Genomic DNA, 26,424 nt, shown 5'->3' on the forward strand with positions numbered 1-26,424 from the left:
AAGAGTCTGATGCACTTCCCAGTCAGCAGAAGGTTCATCAAATGATTCAGAGTGATGAGGATGAAAGATAGGGGGATGTTTTTAACATATCCTTTGTGCATTCAAAAAGTAACCCGTTAAAAGAGGACACTTAAGCTGTCGCAAAGTTGGTTGCAAGGAATTTAGCAAGAATCGTTGCATCAGTAGAAATGAAAGAGACCTGGAACATTTGCTGGACAGTGGTGGACCAGTAAGCTACAGTGCTTGAAACACACCTGGGATGCGTTGACATACATTCCCAAGGAGAAGAAAATCTCCCAGCATTCCTTTTTACTGCATTTAATGAGGTAACGAGGATGGGCAGCGAAAGTGGATAGTAGTATCACCATCGAGGAAATGCCGATCATAATCGGAAAGAAGCTGGTCAACCAGTAGGCCCTGCCCGACGACATGGAAGTTATGCACAACGGGAAGGTGTGCACTGAAATCCCCAAGTAAGAGAAAATGAAAGGAGAACTGTCGGATTAAGGTGGCCATCTCAAGGGAGGTATGTCCCCTTCGTGGGGGTAAATAAACGTTGGAAACTGATGACTGGCTTCGTTCACGCTTCCATTGCAATTTCTTCCAACATGGTATGGAAATTACTCCACTCGCTGACCCCTCTAGTGCTCTCTTGGCACCAGTATAGCTCTGACAGACTGCATGGTAACCTCAAAGATTTGGGACATGGTCATCAATGAAATGCATTTCTTGGAGAGCAACATAGATCGCAGAACAGGAAAACATTATTAGTTGTAGTTCTGGTGAGCTAAAATTATATCCATCGCAGTTCCACAGAATTATTCTGGCGAGGTTGTCCTTATCAGGCGTGAAGTAGTCAAGAGGACAGGACTGCTGTGTCACGGGTGGGGGTGGAACAGCATCAACGAGCGTAGGTTGAGAGTCGAATGGCGTGCGGGTTCACCAGAATCCTCTCTTCTTTATCCACTGTGGGTATAAGAAGTGAGTGGAAGTGAGCAACCCTGAAATACGCAGTCCGTGGCGCCTTCAGCTTCACATCGCAGGTCTGTACATTTTCACGGAGAGGGCTCCCAAGAGACACTCATGTCTGACGCCAGGTGCAAGGAGTTGGGAACCTCGAAGATGGTGTAGGAATCACAAGAGAGAAAGGCTCATCTCCTGCATGGCTCAATTTATTTGTGTGACTGCCACAGGTCGACATCGAGGCAGTAAATATGTGAAGTACTGCTGACAACCTAGCCACAGCAGCGGAAAACGTAGATATGTTTGGGAGCGGATATAAATGATTTACATTTTCAGAGCTTCAAAGTATGAGAGGCGATCAGAGACCTTCTGTTCCTCGATTTTTACTCTGTAATGAGGGTAGCATATTTCCGGAAATGGGGATGGTGGTCGTTTCCGCAACTGACATGGGTAGGTGGTAGCTCATGTGGTGAGATTTCATGAAGAGATCGACGCAAATCCAGTTGTATGTACATCGCAAGACTTACGCATGAAGTGCAGCCATTTGGAGCATCGCATAGGGGACCGGGAATTATGGCTACAAATTACAGTTAAGAAAATGCCCTATTCCTTGGCCATGCCATGGCCTCGCTAGATGTCAGCAGAGGCGCTTTCACATTACACATCAGCAGATGATCTTCCACGCTACGCGTCAGAAGAGACGCTTCGCTGGCAAGTTCCCAAGAAACGTTTCCATGCTGCATGCCACGAGAAGGATTGTTACGCTATATGCCACGAGATATACTACCATGCTACGCATCAGAAGACACACTTCGATCCTAGGCTCAATGTGAAGCACATGCACAGGTTCGCTCAGAACTACGTGCAATGCGTGCCACACATAGAAAGCCAGGAGACGGCACATAAACAGTGTGATCAAAAGTATCCGGACACCTGGTTGAAAATGACTTACAAGTTCGTGGCGCCCTCCATCGGTAATTCTGGAATTCAATATGGTGTTGTATCACCCTTAGCCTTGATGACAGCTTCCACTCTCGCAGTCATACGTTCAATCAGGTGCTGGAAGGTTCCTTTGGGAATGACAGCCCATTCTTCACGGAGCGGAGAGGTATCGATGTCGGTCTGTGAGGCCTGGCACGAAGTCGACGTTCCAAAACATCCCAGAGGTGGTCTATAGGATTCAGGTCAAGACTCTGTGCAGACCAGTCCATACAGGGATGTTACTGTCGTGTGATCACTCCGCCACACGCTGTGCATTATGAACAGGTGCTCGATCGTGTTGAAAGATGTAATCGCCATCCCCGAATTGCTCTTCAACAGTGGGATGCAAAAAGGTGTTTAAATCATCAATGTAGGCCTGTGCTGTGATAGTGCCACTCAAAACAACACGGGGTGCAAGCCCCCTCCATGATAAACACGACCACACCATAACAACACCGCCTCCGAATTTTACTGTTGGCACTACATACGCTGGCAGATGACGTTAATCGGGCATTCGCACATACCCACAGCCTGCCATCGGATAGGCACACTGTGTACCGTGATTCTTCACTCCATAGAACGTTTTTCCAATGTTCAATCGTCCAATGTTTACGCTCCTTACACCAAGCGAGGCGTCGTTTGGCGTTCACCGGCGTGATGTGTAGCTTATGGGCAGCCGCTCGACCATGAAATCCACGTTTTCTCAGCTCCCGCCTAAGTGTCATAGTACTTGCAATGGAACCTGATGCAGTTTGGAATTCCTGTGTGATGGTCTGGATAGATGTCTTCATATTACACATTACGACCCTGTTTAGCTGTCAGTCAACAGACGACATAGGCCTGTATGCTTTTGTGCTGTACGTGTCCCTTCACGTTTCCACTTCACTATCACATCGGAAATAGTGGACATAGAGATGTTTAGGAATGTGGAAATCTCGCGTACAGTCGTATGACGCGAGTGACACGCAATCGCCTCACCACGTTCAAAGTTCGTGAGTATCGCAAAGTGCCCCATTCGGCTCTCTCACTATGTCTAATAACGACTGAGATAGGTGATATGGAGTACCTGGCAGTAGGTGGCAGCACAGTGAACCTAATGAAAAACGTATCTTTTTGGGGGTGTCCGGATACTTGTGATCACATGGTGTATAAACCTCATCCCAGTGAGCCACCGACGAGCTCACTCTTCCATCACTCGCAGTCACCAATGGCGTGTGGGAGTGGGAGTGCCATGCATGCACGCCACCAGAAGAAGCTGAATGACCACACTGTCTGTGACTGACTGGTCAGTGCATCTTTTTTAAACAGTCCCACTCAGAGAGCAGCACTCAGATTCACAGTATCTTCGGATCTGGATCAACCTTAATATAGAAGACTGCAGTGAGAAATTGTATCTCTATAACATGATACTACAAAGTATTACTAGTGTTCAGAGACTGTCTGATGGTACCGACATTCAACACTATTTGTTTCTACCAATAACGTTACTCTGCTTGTATATAACAACACTGCAGAAGAACCTGCAGCAATTCATGTGATGTCTATCTCAGTCATTAAGTGTACATATTGCAAATAAACTGAAGAATGCGTTACCTATTTGTAAATGTCTATCTCTCTTAGCCACCTCAGTTACCGACAAATCAGTATTGTTCTGAGCACCATGGCTGTCAGGTGTAGTCATTGCTGATTGTCAACTGTCCCAGTTCGCCACAGCCACTGCGTTCAGCCTGACCACCATCTACATGCAAGCTATGCAGCATGCCACTGGAACATTCTATGTGCCGACCACTGCATGCAATCATTCCATGTATGGGTAAGTCAGCCAAGCACTATATATAAAGCAACTCCAGTAACAGTTCGCCTGTGAGTGCGGCCTTTGTCTCAAGCGAGAAGGTGAAATTCGCATAAAATGACCCTACAACTGTCGTTAATATTATAGGCACATTAGTTTTCTATTTTTATTTGGGTTTGTGATGGAAGTACACTAAACAGCCAAAGAAACTGGTACACCTGCCTAATATCGTGTAGGGTCCCAGCAAGGACGCGGAAGGGCCGCTACACGACTTGGAATGGATTCGACTAATGTCTGAAGTACTGCAGGAGTGAACTGACACCATGAATCCTGCAGAGCAGTCCATAAATCCGTAAGAGTACGAGGTGGGGCAGATCTCTTCTGAACAGCACGTTGCAGGGTATCCCAGATGTGGTCAGTAATGTTCGTGTCTGAGGAGTTTGGGGGCCAGTGGAAGTGTTTAAACCAGAAGAGTGTTCCTGGAGACACGCTGTAGCAATTCTGGACGTGTGGAGTGTCGGGAGTGTCGCATTGACCTGTTGGAACTGCCCAAGTCCGACGGAATGCAAAATGGACATGAATGGATGCAGGTGATCAGACAGGATGTTTACTTACGTGTCACCTGTCAGAGTCATACCTAGATGTATCAGGGCTTCCATATCAGTCCAACAGCACGCGCCCCACACCAACATTGAGCCTCCACCAGCTTGAACAGTCTCCTGCTGACATGCAGGTTTCATGGAGCCATGAGGTTGTCTCAATAGCCGTATACGTCAATCTGCTCAGTACAACTTGAAAGGAGACTTGTCCGACCAGGCAACATGTTTCCAGTCATCAAGAGTCCAAAATAGTTGTTGACGGGCCCAGGCTTGCGTGAAGCTTTGTGTCGTGCAGTTATCAAGGGTACACGAGTGGGCCTTCGGCTCTGAAAGTTCATAACGATGATGTTTTGTGGAATAGTTGGCACGCTGACATTTGGTGGCCCAGCGTTGAAATATGCAGCAACTGGCGGAAGGGTTGCACTTCTGGCACGTTGAACGATTCTCTTCAGTTGTCGTTGGTCCCGTTCTTGCAGGATCTTTTTCCGGCCGCAGCAATGTAGAGGATTTAATATTTTACTGGATTTATGATATTCACGGTACACTCGGAACCCTGAAATGGTCGCACGGGAAAATCCCCACTTCATCGCTACCTCGGAGAGGATGTGTCCCAACCCTAGTGAGCTGACTATAACACCACGTTCAAACCCACATAAATCTTGATAACCTACCATTACAGCAGGAGTAACTGATCTAGCAGCTGCGCCAGACACTTGTTGTCTTACATAGGCGTTGCCGACCTCAGCGCCGTATTCTGCCTTTTTACATATCTCTACATCTGAATAGGCATGGCTATACAACTTTCTTTGGTGCCTAAGTGTATATTAACTGTTTGTAAGTCTGTGATGGAGCTCGATTATGAAGAGAGGCGGTTCGAATCCACGTGGTGGGAAATTTTCGCTGGTGGTATTTGGCTGGCTAGGGTAGACGAGGTGTGGTGTGAACTTCCCGGTCACTTGTCTTTGCGTCAACAACCTGGATTAAATTCCACCCTTTCCATAGTGTGTCACGAAGTGAGGGCACGTGACACTGTTGATGATGTTCCGTCCATCTGATAGGGATGCTGAACTTGGTGTCCCCATTGGGTGCTTTTGATAGGAGTACGCTATGTACTGGCACTGGGTGCACCCTCTCCCTTCCCTTCATCCATAGGAACACAAAGCCAACACTACACTGTGCAAGCATTCATCACAGTCATCCACACGACTCGGACACTCACCGGAGACTTCATAACTTGTAGGAGGAAGGCAGCGGTAAACCACCTCCACTAGGACCTTGCCAAGATCGACTACACAGGATCCCTGCATCTGCTCCCCCGCGCTGATTTCCTCAGTATGGAACCACTTTGAGCTATTAGTGAATGTAACTGGTACAAAGATGATAAGGTATTAAAAGGTCTTCAGTGACGTTAGCCACATTTGGGCAAAGAAATGAATCAATGACAACATGTGAATTTTTGTAACGGACTAGGACTTGAACCCTCATCACCCATTCAATATGAGCGATCGCCTTAACCACTTCGGTCATCCTAGCACCTTTCGTATCCGATCCAAATTCCATGCCTGTTGCACACTACCACTCGTAGAATAGCGTCAACTATCCATCAACCCTTCACTCGCCATTTCGGATTCACATACTGAAAGAATGGATTTTTGGTGTGTGTGTGTGTGTGTGTGTGTGTGTGTGTGTGTGTGTGTGTGTGTGTGTGTGTGTGTGTGTTTTTGACATGTCCGAGAGTGTATATATATATGGCCACACTTTCAGGAAACATGTCTCACACACAAAGAAAGAAAATATGTTATGTGGACATGTGTCCGGAAACACTTACTTTCCATGTTAGAGCTCATTTTATTACTTCTCTTCATATCATATTACTCATGAGATGGAAACACACAGCAACAGAACGTACCAGCGTGACTTCAAACACTTTGTTACAGGAAATGTTCAAAATGTCCTCCGTTAGCGAGGATACATGCATCCACACTCCGTCTCATGGAATCCCTGATGCGCTGATGCAGCCCTCGAGAATGGCGTATTTTATTACAGATGTCCACAATACGAGCACCAAGAGTCTCTACATTTGGTACCGGGGTTGCGTAGACAAGAGCTTTCAAATGTCCCTATAAATGAAAGTCAAGAGGGTTGAGGTCAGGAGAGCGTGGAGGCCATGGAATTGGTCCGCCTCTACCAATCCATAGGTCACCGAATCTGTTGTTGAGAAGCGTACGAACACTTCGATTGAAATGTGCAGGAGCTCCATCTTGCATGAACCACATGTTGTGTCGTACTTGTAGAGGAACATGTTCTAGCAGCACAGGTAGAGTATCCCGCATGAAATCATGGCGGTGAATCGAGGAAGTACAGTACATACTGACGAAACTAAAATAAGTTCTAACATAGAAATTAAGCGTTTCCGGATCCATGTCCACATAACATCCTTTCTTTATGTGTTTGTGAGTAATGTTACCTGAAAGTTTGGCCGTAACTTTTTGTAACACCCTGTATATATAGAGGGTGATTATAATTTAAGTTTTACTTTCAAACCGCTGTAGAAATAACACCACTGGTCAGAATGACGTCAGATTGGAACACAATATTATCGGAGTAGAGGGGGAAAACGAATGGCAGAAGAAAAATAAATAGTAACAAAATATAGCAATAGAAAATTTTGATATTTGTGGTAAGGTCTTAGAGAGACCAAACTGCTGATGTCTACGGTCCCCCTAAGCTTACACAATATTTAATCTAACTTAAACTAACTTACGCCAAGGACGACACACACACCCATGCCAGAGGGAGGACTCAAACCTCCGACGGGGGCAGCCGCGAGGACCGTGACAAGACGCCCTAGACCGCGCCGCTGTAGCAATAGACGGCGCTGTAAAAATCATAATTTAGTAGTGGTCGACTACAAATGACAAATGAATCATAGAACAATGCCTAAGATGTACGTTTGACGTTAAACATACTTTACCACTCAGTGTGCGTGGGTGTACAGGTATGATACTGTTAGTTACGTAATCACATTCACCATGGCAAGGTCATATGACATCGGATGGGAAAAATCGGTTTTTAATTGACCAAAAACCGCATAGAAAGAATCAGTCAAAATAAAATCAGATTATTAATTTCCGTGTGACTGGCGCAAAACATGTACAGTATGCTGTCCACCGGTTTCTGCGTAAAGTTTAAATCGAGGAACAGCATGTTTCACAACTGACCGAAGTGTTTCTGGGGTCACGTTCAGAATGTGTTGCGCAACGCGAGCGTCCAATGCAGCTAAGTTTGCAATCGGAACACTGAACACAACATATTTGCCGTCCGGTGTGGCCGAGTGGTTCTAGGCGCTTCAGTCTGGAACCGCGCGACCGCTACGGTCGCAGGTTCGAATCCTCCCTCGCTCATGGATGTGTGTGATGTCCTTAGGTTAGTTACGTTGAAGTAGTTCTAAGTTCTAGGGGACTGATGACCTCAGATGTTAAGTCCCATAGTGCTGAGAGCCATTTGTACCACAACATCTTTCAGATAGCACCACACCCAGAAGTCACACGGATGAAGATCAGGTGATCGGTACGGCCAGGCTGATAATTCTAGCATTTCAGAAATGGCGCTTCAGCAGCTGCTTAACTGGATTTGCAATGTGCGGCGGTGCGCCATCTTGCTGAAAAATGATCCCATCCACACATCCACGCTGTTGGAGAGATGGAATGGTGCGGATGCGCAAAAAACACTCTTAGCGCTTACCAGTGACGGTACAGGTAACGTGACAGGAAGCACATGTCTCTTCGAAAAAATATGGCCCTATGATAAATGATGCCGTAAACCCGCACCACACAGTGACCTTTTCAGGATGAAAAATTGATCTGAGTGTGGCTTGTTTTTCACTTAAAGAGCGCAGTTGGACTTAACTACATGGCAAATTTCTTTTGCTGCCTTTCTTGCTGCCTTAACTACCCCCATTCGCTCGCTGTGTTTCTGTTTCCGGTCCTCTGTCCATGCTTCTTGTCGGCCTCGTGTCTTCGGCATCATCTTGGTTGCCTTTTTGGTTGCCCATATTTCTATCGTTTTCCGGCTGTGATCATGTTTGTGTTCTTCAGTCCATTTTACGCCTGTTCGTTTGTCGCAGTGTATCTCATGTAGTTTACTTTTCTTAATAATGTTTCTGAATTTTTTCGTCATTTATTGTGTCTTGTGTGATGTTGAGTTGGTTCAGGTCGTTTTTTTATCTCTGCCGCCCATTTGTTGTTTCTAGTGGTTACCCAGTCAAAGATCTGCTTGGCCAGTCTGTGTGATGGCAATCTGTAGGTGGCCATAGAATTGAAGTCTGCGTTCTCTAATCTTTTCTGTGATAGTCTCCGTCAGTTAGTATAGTTCCTCTGTAGGTTTCTTGATCGATATTCAATTGCTAGTAGTTGCGCCAAATATTTTCCTAAGTGTTTTCCGTTCTACTTTTTCTAGTTGTCTGATACGTGTATGCTCTAGGATTAGTGTGGTCTCTGCTGCATATAGTGCTTCGGGGAGCACCACCGCGTCGTAGCGGCGTAATTTGGCTTTTTGTGAGATAGACTTCTTATAGTAATGATTCCACACTACTTTGTATGCCTTGTCCAGTTTAGATTTGCCTTCTTCGTTTGAGTCTCTGTTATGTCCGCTAATTTGTAGTGTTTCACCGTGGTATTTAAAGTTTGTCATTTTGTAAATCGTGCCATACTTTGTGTTCAGGGATGAGAGTTTCTTTGTCCTCATAAACTGTGTCTTTTCGTAAGAGATCTGTAGTCCAGTTTTGGAAGCGATTTCGTGTAGTTTTTCAATAGCTTCTTTTGTTTCGTTTATACCTTTCTTGACAATCGCTAAATCGTCTACAGAAGCCAGGCATTTAATCTGTTGGTTTCCTAAGGTTATCCCCTGTTGTGATATTTCCCATTCTTTTATTACCTTGTCTAACACTAGATTAAAAAGGAGAGGTGAGAAGCCATCGTCTTGTCGGACACCTGTGCGAATTTCAAAGGGCTCTGACAGTTCCCCACAGAACTTTACTTTGGAGGTCGTGTTGGTCAAGGTTTGCTCTATGATAGTCCGTGTTTTGTTGTCTATTTTGTATTCAGCTAAAATTTTGAACAGGGTTTTCCCGTCGATAGAGTCGTACGCCTTTCTAAAGTCGACAAAGGTAATGATCAGGTTCTGTTTGTGTTGTAAAATCATTTTCAGGTTCCACATTTCTTCCGCACAAGAGCGCCCTTTATGGAAGCCTGCTTGGTATTCCCCAATCAAGTGGTCGGTCTGGTATTCTAGTCTGTTTAGTAGAGCTTTAGAGAGGATCTTGTATGTTACCGGTAGTAGGGATATTCCTCTGTAGTTGTTCGGGTCAGTCTTAGTACCTTTTTCGTGTAGTGGGTGTATCAGGGCAGTTTTCCTGTCGTCAGGAATTTTCATGGTCTCCCATATATCTTCCAAGATCCTGTGGATGTCTCTGGTGAGTTCTGGGTCTTGCAACTTCCAGATTTCAGCGTTGATGCCGTCTTCTCCTCGTGCTTTACGAGTCTTGAGTGACTTGAATATTTCTTTAACTTCTTGTAGAGTTGGAGGTGACCTATATATAAACACAGTAATGAAACTGTTGGACTGTGACACTCTACCCATGGGAATAAAATGTCTGACAATGTGCTTAGCTTCAGTACAAATCATTTGGGGGTGTGATTGCACCACAATGTGACACAAATTCGGCTATTGTTACAGGCAGCACCCATCAGGGCGATGTAGTACTTCATCTGTGTATGTGCTACTTGATCCCTGTCTAAACATTTGTCACATGCCAGGAGCGTGCCACGTGTTAATTGGACGACACGTTATGGGGGAGCTGAATGAACAGGGGAAGTGACGACCAAACATAAATTTTGATTTGTTCAAGAAGATACACAAACTAACTGAAGTTTCCAGACACCCCTCTGTGATGCAGAATCTAACACTAGACGTCACGAGATGTGGAAACACGAGTGTAAAAGGAGGCAGATAGGGTTGTGGTGTGAACAGGGAAGCAGTAACAGCTGAATGAGTCGCTCACGAGAGTTCAGTGACTTCTAACGTAGTCTGGTCATAGATATCAGCAGAGTAACTTATCCATCAAGGACATTTCAACCCATCTAAAGCCACTCACGTCGACTGAAGTGGAAACACGAAGAAACAGCCACAGCTAAACCATGATCAGGTAGATCACATGTACTGCCAGGCAGGGACCCACCGTTGGGCATTGCGGAGGGATGCTGTAAAAGAACACATGAAATCAGCGGAAGGACAAACTCACAAGTAGACTACTGGCCATTAAAACTGCTACACCAAGAAGAAATGCAGATGATAAACAGGTATTCATTGCACAAATATATTATACTACAACTGACATGTGATTACATTTTCACGCAATTTGGGTGCATAGATCCTGAGAAATCTGTACCCAGAACAACCACCTCTGGCCGTAATAACGGCCTTGATACGCCTGGCCATTGAGTCAAACAAAGCTTGGATGGCGTGTACAGGCACAGCTACCCATGCAGCTTCAACACGATACCACAGTTCATCAAGAGTAGTGACTGGCGTATTGTGACGAGCCAGTTGCTCGGCCACCATTGACCAGACGTTTTCAATTGGTGAGAGATTTGGCGAATGTGCTGGCCAGGGCAGCAGTCGAACATTTTCTATATCCAGAAAGGCCAGTACAGGACCTGCAACATGCGGTCGTGCATTATCCTGCTGAAATGTGGGGTTTCGCACGGATCGAATGAAGGGTAGAGCCATGGGTCGTAACACATCTGAAATGTAACGTCCACTGTTCAAAGTACTGTCAGTGCGAACAATAGGTGACAGAGACGTGTAACCATTGTCACCCCATACCATCACGCCGGATGATACGCCAGTATGGCGATGACGAATACACGCTTCCAATGTGCGTTCACCGCGATGTCGCCAAACACGGATGCGACCATCATGATGCTATAAACGGAACCTGGATTCATCCGAAAAAATACCGTTTTGCCATTCGTGCACCCAGATTCGTTGTTGAATACACCATCGCAGACGCTCCCGTCTGTGATGCAGTGTCAAGGGTAATCGCAGCCATGGTCTCCGAGCTGATAGTCCATGCTGCTGCAAACGTCGTCGAACTGTTCGTGCAGATGGTTGTTGTCTTCCAACCGTCCCCATCTGTTGACTCGGGGATCGAGACGTGGCTGCACGCCCGTTACAGCCATGCGGATAAGGTGCCTGTCATCTCGACTGCTAGTGATACGAGGCCGTTGGGATCCAGCACGGCGTTCCGTATTACCCTCCTAAACCTACCGATTCCATATTCTGCTAACAGTCGTTGGATCTCGACCAATGCGAGAAGCAATTTCATCGCGATAGGCTACAATCCGACCTTTATCAAAGTCGGAAACATGATGGTACGCATTTCTCGTCCTTACACGAGGCATCACAACAACGTTTCACCAGACAACGCCGGTCAACTGCTGTTTGTGTATGAGAAATCGGTTGGAAACTTTCGACATGTCAGCACGTTGAAGGTGTCGCCACCGGTGCCAACCTTGTGTGAATGCTCTGAAAAGCTAATCATTTGCATATCACAGCATCTTCTTTCTGTCGGTTAAATTTCGCGTCTGTTGCACGTCATCTTAGTGGTGTATCAATTTTAATGGCCAGTAGTATACCTACGTGCTACCGGTGGTCCAGCTAACACAATGTTTATGGAGTTAAAAAGAATGTGGTACAATGACAGGGTACCGCCACATAAGCCACACGTTTCTGTAGTCGATGGTAAGCGATTCTAGAGGTGGTATAAAGAGCGACGCTAGTAGACAGAGGATGACTGGAAACGAATGGCTTGGTGTGATGAATCACGCTATACGCTGTAGCAACCAGATGGAAGTGTTTTGGTTTGGCGAATTACTCCAAACATTACCTGGCATCATCTCTAGTGGCAACAGCAAAGTGGGGAGGAGTTAATATTATGCTATCAGAGTGCTTCTCGTGGTTAAGGTGTGGTCCCCTTGCTGCATTTAAGAAAAATCTAAATGCAGAAGGATAAGAACACATTTTACAGCATTTTGTAATGCATACAGTAGATGAACAGTTCGGAGACACTGATTGATTGTATTGGGCATGACAATGCACCTTGCTTTGAAACAGCATCTGTGAGACAATACTTTGCGACAGTAACATTCTTGAACCCAATGGGATGTATTAGACGTCGACGTCTCTGCAGACCCTACGGCCCCATGTCATTACGTTCTTTGGTTTCGGCTCTTAAGGAAGAATGAGCTGCCGTTCCTCCACGGACATTCAGAAATCTCGTTGAAAGTGTCGCCATACAGATGTCCACTAATACACGGTCCAGTTACATTAATGTGACCACCGCCTATGCTTCACGTCAATATAGAATAAACAAGCACAGACGGCAAGTGGCAGCACTGGCAGTGCAGGATACACACACAGCGTCTGAGGACGCGGAAAATAGGGCAGTCGATGTAATGCGAAAACAAACATTTTTATGACGTCCAGAAGGGCATGACCACTGCCTTCGGGCCAACGGTGGAAGCATTTGCGAATCGGCTAGGTTTGTAAACTATTCGCGTGCCGCCGTGGTTAAAGTATATTGTGCGTAGCAAAATGGCGCTATCCAGCTTTCAAAAACTGTCGCCGAGGCAACTGTGGTTCACCACGGGCCGTATATGACAGGGTTGAATGATGGCTGCGGAGATGTGTACGGGCGAAAAGGCGTGCATCTGTTGAGCGACTGTGATCAACTGACAGCCCAGATGAACCAAGGGGCTGCCAATAGTCTCCTCAACGACCGTTCGGCGAACGTCGCTGCACGCACGAGCGCCCCCGCGTCTGTTGCACGTCATCTTAGTGGTGTATCAATTTTAATGGCCAGTAGTATACCTACGCGCGCACACACACACACACACACACACACACACACACACACACACACACACACACACACAGAGAGAGAGAGAGAGAGAGAGAGAGAGAGAGAGAGAGAGAGAGAGAGAGAGAGAGCATGTGCCTGGTTCACGCACTCATGATGGCTGCTGTTCATCGGCGAAGAAGGCTGCAATTTGCACGACAATACCGCATGTGGACGTTCACTGGTTGGCGACAAGTGGCCTTTTAAGATGAATTACGGTTTTATGCTCCGTCGGATAGATGGTCGTTGGTGTGTACGGCATGAAAGGAAACATCTAGCAATCAGGAGGGAGCGTTATGGTCTGGTGGATGTTTTCGTGGCATTCCCTGAGTGAACTCGTTATTCTCGGAGGCAGTTTGCTGTTTCTTCAGTACGATGGCATCTACGAACAGGCCATTGCAACGTGTCACACAAGTCGTAGTACACGTGCGTGGTTCGAAGAGCACCAATTCAACGTATTCCTCTGGCCACCAAACTCCCAGGATCTAAACTCAATCGAGAATTTGTGGGACTACCTAGATGGGTATGTTTGCACCAAGGGTCCTAAACCGAGTAACCCAGCGCAGCTGGCCACGGCTCTTGAGCCGCCTTAGCTTGTATCCCTGTCTGTAGTTTCCAGAATCTCATATACTCTCCTCGGGCACGCCTCGCGCTGCACAATGTGGTTATTCAGGCTTTTGACAGTTGATCACAATGTGACTGGACAGTGTAGACCTCAGGTAACGAATATAATTAATCAATGTTTAGAAGACAGTGTATTGTCCCTTTTCAGTTTATCCTCTGAGCATTGTTTACTTTGCAAGTCCCAAATAACATCCCAAATTAATTTTCCCTTCACCAGAAATAACTATTCCACTGTTGACCGAGCGAGGTGGCGCAGTGGTTAGCACACTGGACTCGCATTCGCGAGGACGACGGTTCAATCCCGCGTCCGGCCATCCTGATTTAGGTATTCTGTGATTTCCCTAAATCGCTCCAGGCAAATACCGGCATGGTTCCTTTGAAAGGGCACGGCCGATTTCCTTCCCCGTCCTTCCCTAATCCGATGAGACCGATGACCTCTCTGTTTGGTCTTTCTCCCAAACAACCCAAGCCAATCCACTGTTGAAGCAATTTTCTTTGTAAACATTTACCATCAATTTCAGCTGTTATTTATTCGCCAGGTATTGCAATACCTTCTTTCAAGTATTTGGTTTCATGGTAGAACAAAATAATCAAGTCCTCGTGCAACCTTTGTAAACAGAAGGATAACAATAAAATAAAGATTAATGTCAGTAGCACCGAAGCCATTACTATACCATGAGTGGGCACGGCGAGTATTGGTGACGAATTCTGGTATTAGCAGACGGCAACAGGATCCTATAGCTCTGCGCTTGCGCAGTCTTCAGTAAACTCAGGAGTTTAGAACGTTACACTAGGAACAGTCAACAGATCATTGACAGGCTGGCGTGTGATGCACGTCCACTACGAATAGTCGATTTCGAACACAAAATCGATCGTGTGAAACAGGCTTAATTTGCAGTGGTCTTGAAAAGCCATTTCCGGTTTTCGTTGTCGACCAGGTCATATGAAACGCTCATGCTGTGCGATACGTCAGTTAATGGGGGCGTCCTGCCTCGCTAGTGCCGACAAGCCTGCATTCGGAGCAAAGCGTGGAGCTTATCGACGACATTGTTAGTGGATCCCAGAAAATCTCCTATTTGGTCACCGTTGTAGTACACTGATGTCATGACCCCCTCCGCGTGGAATCATTTCAAAGGTCATAATCATTTTGCACCCATTAAAAGGGATTTTTTCCGCTGTGCATCATCTTTGTTGTTTTTAACTTTTCCCCATATCGTCACAGTCATATTTAAGGCTTTTACACTTTATATACGACGGTAGTTCAATAAGTAATGCAACGCATTTTTACTCGGCCAGTTTCGGTTGAAAATAAGTAGAATCTGTTGATGGACATTGTGGAACATTCCTGCTTCAGTCCTTATAGTTTCATGAAATTGCGATAGGTGACGAAACTGTACGTTGATTTCGAAGTGGCGTCTGAAACGGGCGTGCGTTCCAAGCAGGGAGCTGACACTAAATTTCTTTTGGCATAAAACTAGAGCATCGGAGATATTCATAGGGGCTTGCAGAATGTCTGCAGAGACATAGCACTAAGAAAAAAACACGTTGAGCCGTTGGACGAGATGTCTGTCGTCACTGATCAAACAAGGTCACTCAGATCTCCCACGTGCCGGCCAGCCTCACACAGCTGCGATTACTGCAATGTTGGAATGTGTGGAAACATTCTAGCTGATCGATGGATCACTATCAAACACCTCGCTCCACAACTGAACGTCTCTGCTGGTAGTGCTGACACACTCGTCCACTAGTTGGGGTACTCAAAGGTGTGAGCCCGCTGGGTTGCTTGCTGCCTACTAGAAGCCCATAAAGAGCAAAAGGGGCGTGGGGGGGGGGGGGGGGGGGGCATTTGTGCGGAATTGGTTGCGCGTTACGAGGCTGATCGTGATAATTTTTGTCGAATATCGTCACCGTTGATGAAATGTGGGTTCATCAAGTAGAACAGAAAACGAAAGGGCAATCCATGCAGTGGCTCCACATCACTTCTTCCCCGAATAAAAAGTTCAAAGCTGCACCGTAAGCTGGTAAACTCATGGCGACGGACTTCTGGTACTATGAAGCGGTTGTTCTGTTTGATGCCTTCCCTCAAGGTGAAATAATCATTTCCAACGTGTATTGTGCTACCCTCAGGAAAATGAAGAAACGACTTCAGCGTGTTCGTCGCCACGAAAATGCGAACGAATTTTTCCTTCTCCATGACGATGCAAGGTCTCAGCCAAGTCTGTGCACCCGAGAGGTGGTCACAAAACTTCATTGGATTGTTCTTCCTTACCTGCCCTGCTGGCCAGATCTTAAACCTTCCATCTACTTGCCGCAGTGAAGGATGCACTCCGCGGGAAGCAGTACGTGGATGATGGAGAGGCTATTGATGCCGAAGACGTTGGCTCCGACGTCGATCAGTAGAGTGATACTATGCGGGCATACAGGCCCTCCAAGTGAGGTGGCGTAAGGCCATTGCATTGAACGGAGATAATGTTGAAAAATAGGTTTTCGTAGCCAAAAGAAAGGTCAACAATATGGTAGAATGGAATCCTGAATAAAAACAACCTACTTTCAGAAAAAATGCATTGCGTCACTTATTGAACGCCCCTCGTACTTTCAGTAAACCTAGCTCGTAGCTTTTACGGTACAGTAATCAGTTTGACCTTGATGCAGACAATGCCCAGTGAACTTGATGACGTCAACCAACGATCATTAAACCCAAACGTTTTTGGTAATAATTACTTGACCTCCCTCTTCCTTGATCCTGTCATCCAATTACTGAATCAGAAGACAAATGGGACCCACAGCTGCAACGACACGTTACAACCAGTCATCCTAATGAATGCAGCCTGTATTAGTAACGAGACGGATCAGAAATTAAGGCAATGGGCTCTCATTGGGGAGGAGGGACGTTCAAAGGCCCGTTGGTCAATCCTGAGTATGGTCAATCCAGACTGAGGTTTTCTGGTAGTTTCCGTAAATCGATTAAGGCAAATGCTAGGACAGTTCATTTGAGATCAATATGGGCGATTTTCTTCCGCATCCTCGTGCTATCCGAGCTTGTGCTGCATTTCTGACGCCGTTGTTGTTGTTGTTGTTGTTGTTGTTGGTGGTGGTGGTGGTGGTGGTGTGGTCTTCAGTCCTCAGATTGGGTTGATGCAGCTGTCCATGCTGCTCTATCGTGTGCAAACTTCTTCCTGTCTGAATAGCTACCTCCACATAGATCATTCTGAATCTGCTTACTGCTCGTCTCTTGATCTGATAGTTCGGTAATATTCACATCTGTCAACATCTGCTTTCTTTGACATTGGAATTATTGTTATTCTTGAAATATGAAGGTATTTCGACTGTCTCCTACATATTGCTCACCAGATGGAAGAGATTTGTCACCTCTCTCCCAAGGCTATCAGTAGTTTTGACGGAATGTCTTCTACTCCCGGGGCGTTCTTTCGACGTACGTCTTTCAGACTTCTGTCAAATTCTTCCGTAGTATGATATCTTCCTCCTCATCTTCATCCTCTTCCATTTCCGTAATACTTCCTTCAAGTTCATCTACTTTGCACAGTCCTTCTATTACACTCCTTGCACCTTCCAGCTTTCCCTTCTTTGCTTAGGACTGGTTTTCAAACTGAGTTATTGATAATCATACAGCTGCTTTTGTTTTCTTTTCCTGTAAGCGGTATCTGTCTTTCGCCTAGTGATTACATGCTTCTAACTCCTTACATTTGTCCTCTAGCCATTCCTGCTTAGCCATTTTGCGCATCCTGTGTATCTCATATTTCTACTTCATTTGCTGTATTTTCGTATTTCCTCCTTTCACCAACTAAACTCAATATCTCTTACGTTATTCAAGTATTTCTAGTAGACCCTGTCTTTTTACCTCTTCGATTCTCTACTGCTTTCATTATTTCCTCTCTCAATGCTACCCATTTGTCTTCTACTGTATTCCTTCCCCCCCCCCCCCCTCCCCATCCTAGTCAGTTGCTGCCTAATGCGTCCTCTGAAACTCTGAACAACCTCTGGTTCTTTCAGCTTACCCAGGTCCCATCTCCTTAATTTCCTACATTATTCCAGTTCCTTCAGTTTTAATCTACAGTTCATAAACAACCAATTGTAGTCAGGGTCCTCATCTGCCCCTGAAAATTTGTTACAGTTTAAAATCTCGTTTCGAAACTTGTGTCTTACCATTATATAGCCAATGTGAAACCTACCGGTGTCTCCAGGTCTTTTCCACGTATACAACCTCCTTTCACGATTCTTAAGACAAGTGTTAGAGTTGATTAAATTATGCTCTGCGAGAAGCTCTACCAGGCGGCACGTCCTTTTTCATTCCTTTCCGTCTGTCCGTATTCACCTACAATTACTCCTTTTCTTCCTTTTCGTAATATTTAATTACAAACCCCATCCCAAATTATCGTCTCCCTACACTACTTGGTGGCAACGGTTTTGCCGCAGTGGATACACTGGTTCCCATGAGATCACCGATGTTAAGCGCTGTTGGGCGTGGCCGGCACTTGGATGGGGTGACCATCCAGCGGCCATGCGCTGTTGCCATTTTTTGGGGTGCACTCTCCCTCGTGATGCCAATTGAGGAGCTACTCAACCGAACAGTAGCGGCTTCGGTCAAAAATACCATCATAACGACCGGGAGAGTGGTGTGCTGACCCCACGCCCCTCCTATCCGCATCCTCCTCTGAGGATGACCGGCGGTCGGATGGCCCGTTAGGCCGCTTGTGGCCTGAAGACGGAGTGCTACACTATTTTAATATTTTTTTTTTATTTCATCATGCATTTCTTCAATCTCTTCATTATCTGCGGTGCTAGTTCAATATTAACTTGTACTACTGTTGTGGGTGTGAGCTTTGTGTCTCCCTTGGCTACAATAATACGTTCACTATGCTGTTCATAGTAGCTTACTTGCATTCCAATTTTATAATTGATTATTAAACCTACTACTGCATCATCCTTATTTGATTTTGTATTTATAACCTTGTATTCATGTGACCAGAAATTCTGTTCCTCCCACCACCAAATTTCACTAATTTCCACTATAGCTTCAACATATCCGTTCCCATTTTTAAATTTTTTAACCAATCTCCTCGATTAAGGGAACTAACATTCTACGCTCGGATACGCAGCCAGGTCTGTTTTTCCTGATGACGACATCATCCTGGGTAGTCCCCGGCTGTAGATCCGAATAGGGAACTATGTTACATCAGGAATATTTTACCCAAGAGAAAGCAATCATTTAAACACATAGTAGGCTGCATTCCCTCGGGATAAATTATGGCTATAGTTTTCCTTTTAGCCATGACAGGATTTTAAACCCCAATATTCACTCTTCATTTTTGGTAGTTTTAGTTGCCATACATTATTATGCAGTCATAAACCCTAAATAATTTTACAACAAATGTGTAACATCAGTTCCTGGCTGCGCCCTTGGGTTAGTGGCTGTCGCTACTGCGAACAGCAGTTTCGGTTCCCCATGTTGGGACTATTCTCTAGACAGGATAAATGGGCCGGTCTGTTCTCAATTCGGTTACATTTCGGCTAGTCGGGACCGACACTACTGATTTCAAATGGGGAACAATTTCCACTGAATGGGTGCAGTTTCCCTACCCTTTGAGAAACAAACTTGAAAGGTTTACAGACTGAATGAAATGTTTGGTAGTCACAAGGAGTTAGGTATGTTACCATTCGGTGCATCTTTGAAATTTTGCAAAAACAGACATAGTGTCTGATGGGATAACAGCAATCAGTGATTTTATAATATTACTTAAAATCCATTTTGATTGCAAATTTTTTTATTCATATGACCGGTTTCGGTTGATTCAGAACTATCTTCAGAGCTGATATTTCAGTTACAGGAGTAACCCGTCCAAATTCAGCAAATTTCACATGCTGCGTCACACTGAAATATCAGATCTGAAGATGGTTCTGAATGAACCGAAACCGTTCATATGAATAATAAATAAATTTAAAAAAAATGCAATCAAGACGGATTTTAAGTAATATTATAAGCGTCTTTGAAAGCAAAACTAATGAAATTTACATCTTTATTCGGAATATTGTCACATCAGGTATCACTGCATGCAAAACACATGAGCGATACAGCGTCTCTGGTTTCCAGAGGTTTCATTATTAAGAAAAGCAAGGGCAAACTATTAGGTAATTGTGGAGTCGTGGAACGATGGTGTTGGATCATGGCGGAATTAGCACACTAGGATAGCAGATGGACTGCACAGAGATTTCCGTTTGAGATGTTTTGTGTGTACCTGGGTTAAGAAATATACTTTTTTGTGAATAAAAGATAATAGCTGTGGAAAAAACAGCATGATGGTGAACATCTTTTGCACATATTACAACTGCAAGGTGTGCTTGAACACTAGCACACTATCGTCTTCGAGGTCTATAACAGATATTGTGCAATTACGACATCTAGGCGAAATAATGCTAACAAGAAAAACAGTTCACGTTCTTTGTTCGTAAATATGAAACTTTTTTAACAAACAGTAACGGAAAAATACATTATATTGCTATGCTGAAATGTTCTTTACTAAGGTCTGACCTGAAACACCAAGAACTGGTTAAATAATATTACACAGATCAACTGTTCGGCCGACTGATGAGTATTATTCGAAGTCTATTATTCTTACCGCGTTGGATTAATAGAAGAGATGGAGAAGATACAAAGAAGAGCGGTGCGTTTCATCACAGGCTAGTTTAGTAAGCGCAAGAACGATATGGAGATGCTCAATAAATTCCAGTGGCAGGCGCTACAAGAGATGCGTTGGACCTCATGAGGAGGTTCACTGTTGATATTTCGAGAGTGTACGTTCCAAGAAGGAGAGGGGCACGTTTTGTTTTGTCCGAAGTACGTCTTGTGAAACATCCAAAACAAGAAAATCAGAGAAATTGGAGCCCATACAGAGGTTAACCGACACTTACATCACACGTACAGTTTGAAAATGGGGGCAGGAAATTGTGAAATGATGCGGATACCAGAGATACAACCCGCCACATGGTGTAAAATAGCTTGTAGAGTATATATGTAGATTCGGATACCGTTAACTTAGCTATATTTTCTCAGCTGATCCGACCAGAAAGTCGTGGGTCATTTGCAGTGAATAATGAGAGTCTGCAATCTGTAACATTATACAATATAAGAAGGCGTTTGAATACACACTGAAGAGTCAAATAAACTGATATAGGCATGCGTATTCAAATACAGATATATCTGATCATGTACAATATGGCGCAGCGGTCGGCAACGCCCATATAAGACAATAAGTGCCTGGCGCAGTTGTTAGATCGGTTACTGCTGTTGCAAGGGCAGGTTATCAAGATCTGAGTGAGTTTGAACGTTGTGTTACAGTCGGCGCACGAGCGATAGGACACAGCATCTCCGAGGTAGCAATGAAGTGGGGATTTTGCCGTACGACCATTTCACGAGTATACCGTGAATATGAGGAATCCGGTAAAACATCATATCTCCGACATCGCAGCGGCCGGAAGAGGAACATGCAGGAACAGGACCAACGACGACTGAAGAGAACCGTTCAACGTGACAGAAGTGCAACCCTACCGTACATTGCTGCATATTTCAATGCTGGGCCATCAACAAGTGTAAGGGTGCGAACCATTTAACGAAACATCATCGGTATGGACTTTCGGAGCCGAAGGCCCACTCGTGTACCCTTGCTGTCTATACAACACAAAGCTTTATGCCTCGGCTGGGCCCCTCAACACGGACATTGGATAGCTGATGACTGGAAACATGTTGCCTAGTCAGATGAGTCTCGCTTCATATTGTATCGAGCGGATGACGTGTACGGGTATGGAGAAAATATCACAAATCCATGGACCGTGCATGCTCGCATGAGACTATTCAAGCTGATGGAGGCTCTGTAATGCTGTGGGCATGTGCAGTTGGTGTGATATGGGACCCCTGATAAGTCTAGATACGATTCTGACAGGTGACACATACGTAAGCATCCTGTCTGATCACCTGCATCCATTCATGTCGATTGCGCATTCCGACGGACTTGGGCAATTCCAGCAGGACAATGCGACACCCCACACGTCCTGAGTTGCTACAGATTGGCTCCAGGAATACTCTTCTGAGTTTAAACACTTTCTCTGGCCACCAAACCCTCCACACGTGAACATTATCGAGCATATCTGGGATGGCTTGCAACGTGCTTTTCAGAAGAGACCTCCAGCCCCTCGTACTCTTAGGAATTTATGGAGAGCCCTGCAGGACTCATGGTGTCAGTTCCCTCCAGAACGACTTCAGACATTATTCGAGCCCATGTAACGTAGTGTTGCGGCACTTCTGCACGCTCCCGGGGCGCTACACGTGGCAGGCGTACAGGTTCGTAAGTGTAGTAGCTCACTGATGAGATACGCATGTCACATACGTAAAACAGTGTTTGTTTGTACTTACATTTGTCAGGGCACCCCAGCCTTCGGGCCAGTACTTATCGTCATTGTAAGGATCCTCTGGATAAGTGTCCGTTGGTGTGCGGTCTCCATGGCGGAAAATCTGGAACAGTTAACAAAACATCACGAAAACCTTTGGGCGCTGCGTGCGCTTAGACGTCTATCTTAGTCGTTCAACAACATCAGTATTTATAGCAACTGTTAAACTGCACTTTCTCCGGCAAGTTCTCACGACACCAAGCAACCAATTAATCTATTACAATTTCTACTAGGAGCTTCTGAGTTGTCTGTAAACATGGTGAGATATCTTAAAATATAATAAAGAAAACGAACAGACAGTTAATGGGACTAAAACTGAAAGAAGTACACTTTATGACAAACAAAAGTAAGACCTAACCGAGTCAACCAGGAAGTACTGACAAGCTTTAAGGACAGTTGCGGACTGAATATATTTAGAACTGAACACTGTCGGTATGGGCCCATAATTTTTCAGTCACCGACGGTTTCAGTAACACCAGTTCCTCATGTAACAGCATTTGCCATCTAAAGCGACTACCAATGCCGAAGCTGGAGCCGGCAAGTAGAGCAGTGGAGGAAGTACGTCACTCGCGACCTTGAGTACCGCGATTCTCATTCCCGTCCCGCCACCCAGATTTAGCTTTTCATTCCCTTTCTAAGTCGGACCACGAATGACTACTTTAAACAGATCACGACCGATTTTATTCGTCATCCTTGACTAATTGAGCTAGTGTAACGAAAGAAATATATGTTAGAAGGTTTTGATTTTGCTGATCAACAGTCATACACCATTTACTTTAAAATGGGAGCACATCATATTTAATAAAAACAGGCTTATGTTGGTAAATAAAAGATGAGCACATGTCCTTAAAACGTAATTATTAAATATGACGTGCGCCCACAATTATTTATTCACCTGTTGCAAAATGGTGATTGTCTGGCATTTCGTAGGCAGCCAATATTTTTCTTAATTTATGGCCATCTGTGAGCTTAACAACATGTTAAGTGTTCTGCAATATGTGTTAAAGACATAGAATCAAATATTTGAAGCCGGCTGCCGTGACCGATGGGTTCTAGGTGCTTCAGTCCGGAACCGCGCTGCTCCTACGGTCGCAGGCTCGAATCCTGCCTCGGGCATGGATATGTGTGATGTCCTTAGGTTAGTTAGGTTTAAGTAGTTCTACGTCCTCAGATGTTAAGTCCCATAGTGCTTAGAGCCATTAGAAATACTTGAAAATGGCATGAAAGGCCGAAACCTGCGTTGTACTTTAGTAAACAATAAAACAATCAAATGGCGGTGTGTTTCTTTAAAAAAATGTGTTGGAAAATCGTTTAAGAATCGAATATCATACGTGTTAAAGATGGGTGTGAGGTCACTAAGAATACCGAAGTTCTATCATGACATTTCATAGGAAATGGATTTAAATAATTTCTCGAGACGTGACCACGCGGAAAGATGAGAACGAAATACTGCGCAACAGTCAGGACAAAGAATGAAATCAGTTCTGTCAGTAGGACTGCTAAGAGTCAAAGTTTTTTGGGGTATTAAACTAAGGTTGGTTGTTCATTATCTTCAACAGATCAAAAGATGCGAAGAGAGCCCAAATATAGACAAAGATACAACGAAAAAGGTTCGCGTTGCGATTAAGTCATGTGATAGTCGGAAGAGTTTCCCCTCGAAATTATCTTCACCTGCAAATGTAATTTTGATACGTATCTGAACTGTTTGACAAATTTTTTAGGTGACACTTTTCTTTTTTTTGAAATACGTAATCCGAAGCTTTTTCTTTCAATGAATCAGTGGTACCTGTGAAATTTTGAAGAATGCTTTTAGAATTCTCGTCAAATGTTACCTCGCTTGTCGCCAATAAATATGGCACGTGGTGCTCCTTGACGAAAGGACAGTATCCCATGTAACACGTACAGAACTATCACTGCAGGAAAAGATAAATCGGGATCCGTCTAAAAGCAACAGATTCCGCAACTTAGGGCGAAAGCGACCGACTTCACACGCTTATTGTGACCAGACTAGTGTAGTGTTTCGGCTTATCACAATCCAACGTGCTGCAGATGGTTTCGAGTCGTCTTCACAGACTTGTCTAAAATCCTTGCAGCGCCCCATCGTCTTGGCAATGCCGGACGAAGATGTACATGTTCCGTTCCACACAAGCATTACTGACGTAGCTGCATGCCGTGTACGAGAAGAAATGTCACGATAAGAGAAACTCATTTCTCGGAGTCTGGTCATTTTGCCACACTCGAACTAAGCCATACCGATACTGCAGCCTTGTCCAGTTTCTTTCGCGTATCAGTCTCGTTTGATGGCCGTTAAATAACTGACCGTTTAACACAGACCTTTCTGGTCACCCGAGATGACACTGTTTACCCATGTGTACGCCTCTCTTCCGTGTTAATTCCTTATTGGTGATACACTGTTCTACACGTACTCTGAGGCTGTTTTCATTCGGGTCTTTCTTTCTGTGTGCTGCAATTCCTACAAACGTTTGGATATTAAGATTTCTTTCTCCCTTTCCTGCCATGAATGATGCGTTATAGCAATTATGAACGGCAGTTTTCTCTAAACGTAGTAAAATATAAGCTCATGCAAATGAGTATGACGAACAATCCTGTAATGTTCGAATACAGTACTAGCGATATGCTGGTTGACACAGTCACATCGGTTAAATACCTAGACGTAACATTGCCGAGCGATCTGAAATGGAACGCAAACGTAAGGTCAGTTGCAAGAAGGCGAGTGTTCGACATCAGTTTATTGGGAGAATTTTAGCACACTGTACCTCATCCACAAAGGAGACCACGAATAAAATACGAGGGTTGGAACATTAATAGTGGCAACTATTTATTTACAGCTCGTACAAAATAGATGGTTCAAATGGCTCTGAGCACTATGCGACTTATCTTCTGAGGTCATCAGTCCCCTAGAACATAGAACTACTTAAACCTGACTAACCTAAGGACATCACACACATCCATGCCCGAGGAAGGATTCGAACCTGCGACCGTACCAGTCGCGCGGCTCCGGACTGAGCGCCTAGAACCGCGAGAACATCGCGGTCGGCGTACAAGATAGATACGTATTTCAAAGTTTTACTGACATTCAAAGTAGTCACCAGCATTGTGTATAACCCGTTGCCAGCGATGTGGATGTCGTAGGATACTCTCAGCAGTACCAGCTGTGTTGGCAGTTCGAGGGACGCGGTCTATTGTCCGACGAATTTGTAGCAGTTCTGAAGCGAATGCCGTGAAGTGTTTCCTTCGGTTAATAAATCGAGTTGAACGCACGAGGGCTTAATTCAGGGGAGTGCAGTAGGTGGCATAGCACTTAGCATCCCCATCAGTCAAACAAATCAGTAACAGCTTGCACTGTACGTGCTTGAGCATTGTCCTGCAAAAGGATGGTCAGGTTCGACAAAAAGTGTCATCACTTCTGTCTCTAAGCTGTTCATTTATGGAACATAACCTTAGCTTAGAGACAGAAGTGCTGACACTTTTTGCAGGACCTGACCATCATTTTGCAGGACAATGCTCAAGCACGTACAGTGCAAGCTGTTACTGATTTGTTTGACTGTTGGGGCTGCTAAGTGCTATGCCACCTACTGTACTCCCCTGACTTAAGCCCTAGTGAGCAACTCGAAGCGGCAACCAAACGACTGTTCCAGTTCGCGTGTAAAATCTCCGTGAATATCGACCTTACCACAGTACCACCAGACTTTCGGAAAAATATCTTTCACACTATTCCGAAGACAGCATGGGCAGATGAGTGCGCCAGTTAACGCGCAATCAGCTTGACAGCTCTGGCATCCAACTGCTGACAAGAATAATATACGCAAAAATAGAGAAGAAATTTGATTATCTGTTAGATGACGATTAATTTGACTTACGTAAGGTAAAGGTACCAGAGAGTTGCTCTTGATAATGGAAGTGTGACTGAAGAAAAATTATGATATGTTCATAAGATTTGTCGAATTAGAAAAAAACGTTTGGCAATGTAAAACAGTGCAGGTTCTACGAAATTCTAATAGAAATAGGAGTAAGCTATAGGGGAA

The 26,424-nt window shown here is 44.8% G+C and overlaps 1 protein-coding gene across 8 annotated transcripts in view; it reads right to left on the reverse strand.

Moving 5' to 3' along the window:
• The window catches only part of LOC126299039 (lysosomal acid phosphatase-like), a 612,830-nt gene that overhangs the window by 539,245 nt on the left and 47,161 nt on the right, over window positions 1-26,424 (reverse strand). For 6 of the 8 annotated variants that reach the window (XM_049990687.1, XM_049990686.1, XM_049990685.1 and 3 more), the window contains exon 2: window positions 22,344-22,442. The exons of the other annotated variants lie outside the window; for them this stretch is intronic. In XM_049990687.1, the coding sequence (XP_049846644.1) occupies window positions 22,344-22,442 (99 nt within the window). The remainder of the gene's footprint in view (window positions 1-22,343; window positions 22,443-26,424) is intronic. 8 annotated transcript variants of the gene reach the window in all.

Source organism: Schistocerca gregaria, chromosome X (assembly GCF_023897955.1).
Source record: "Schistocerca gregaria isolate iqSchGreg1 chromosome X, iqSchGreg1.2, whole genome shotgun sequence".
NCBI lineage: Eukaryota > Metazoa > Arthropoda > Insecta > Orthoptera > Acrididae > Schistocerca > Schistocerca gregaria.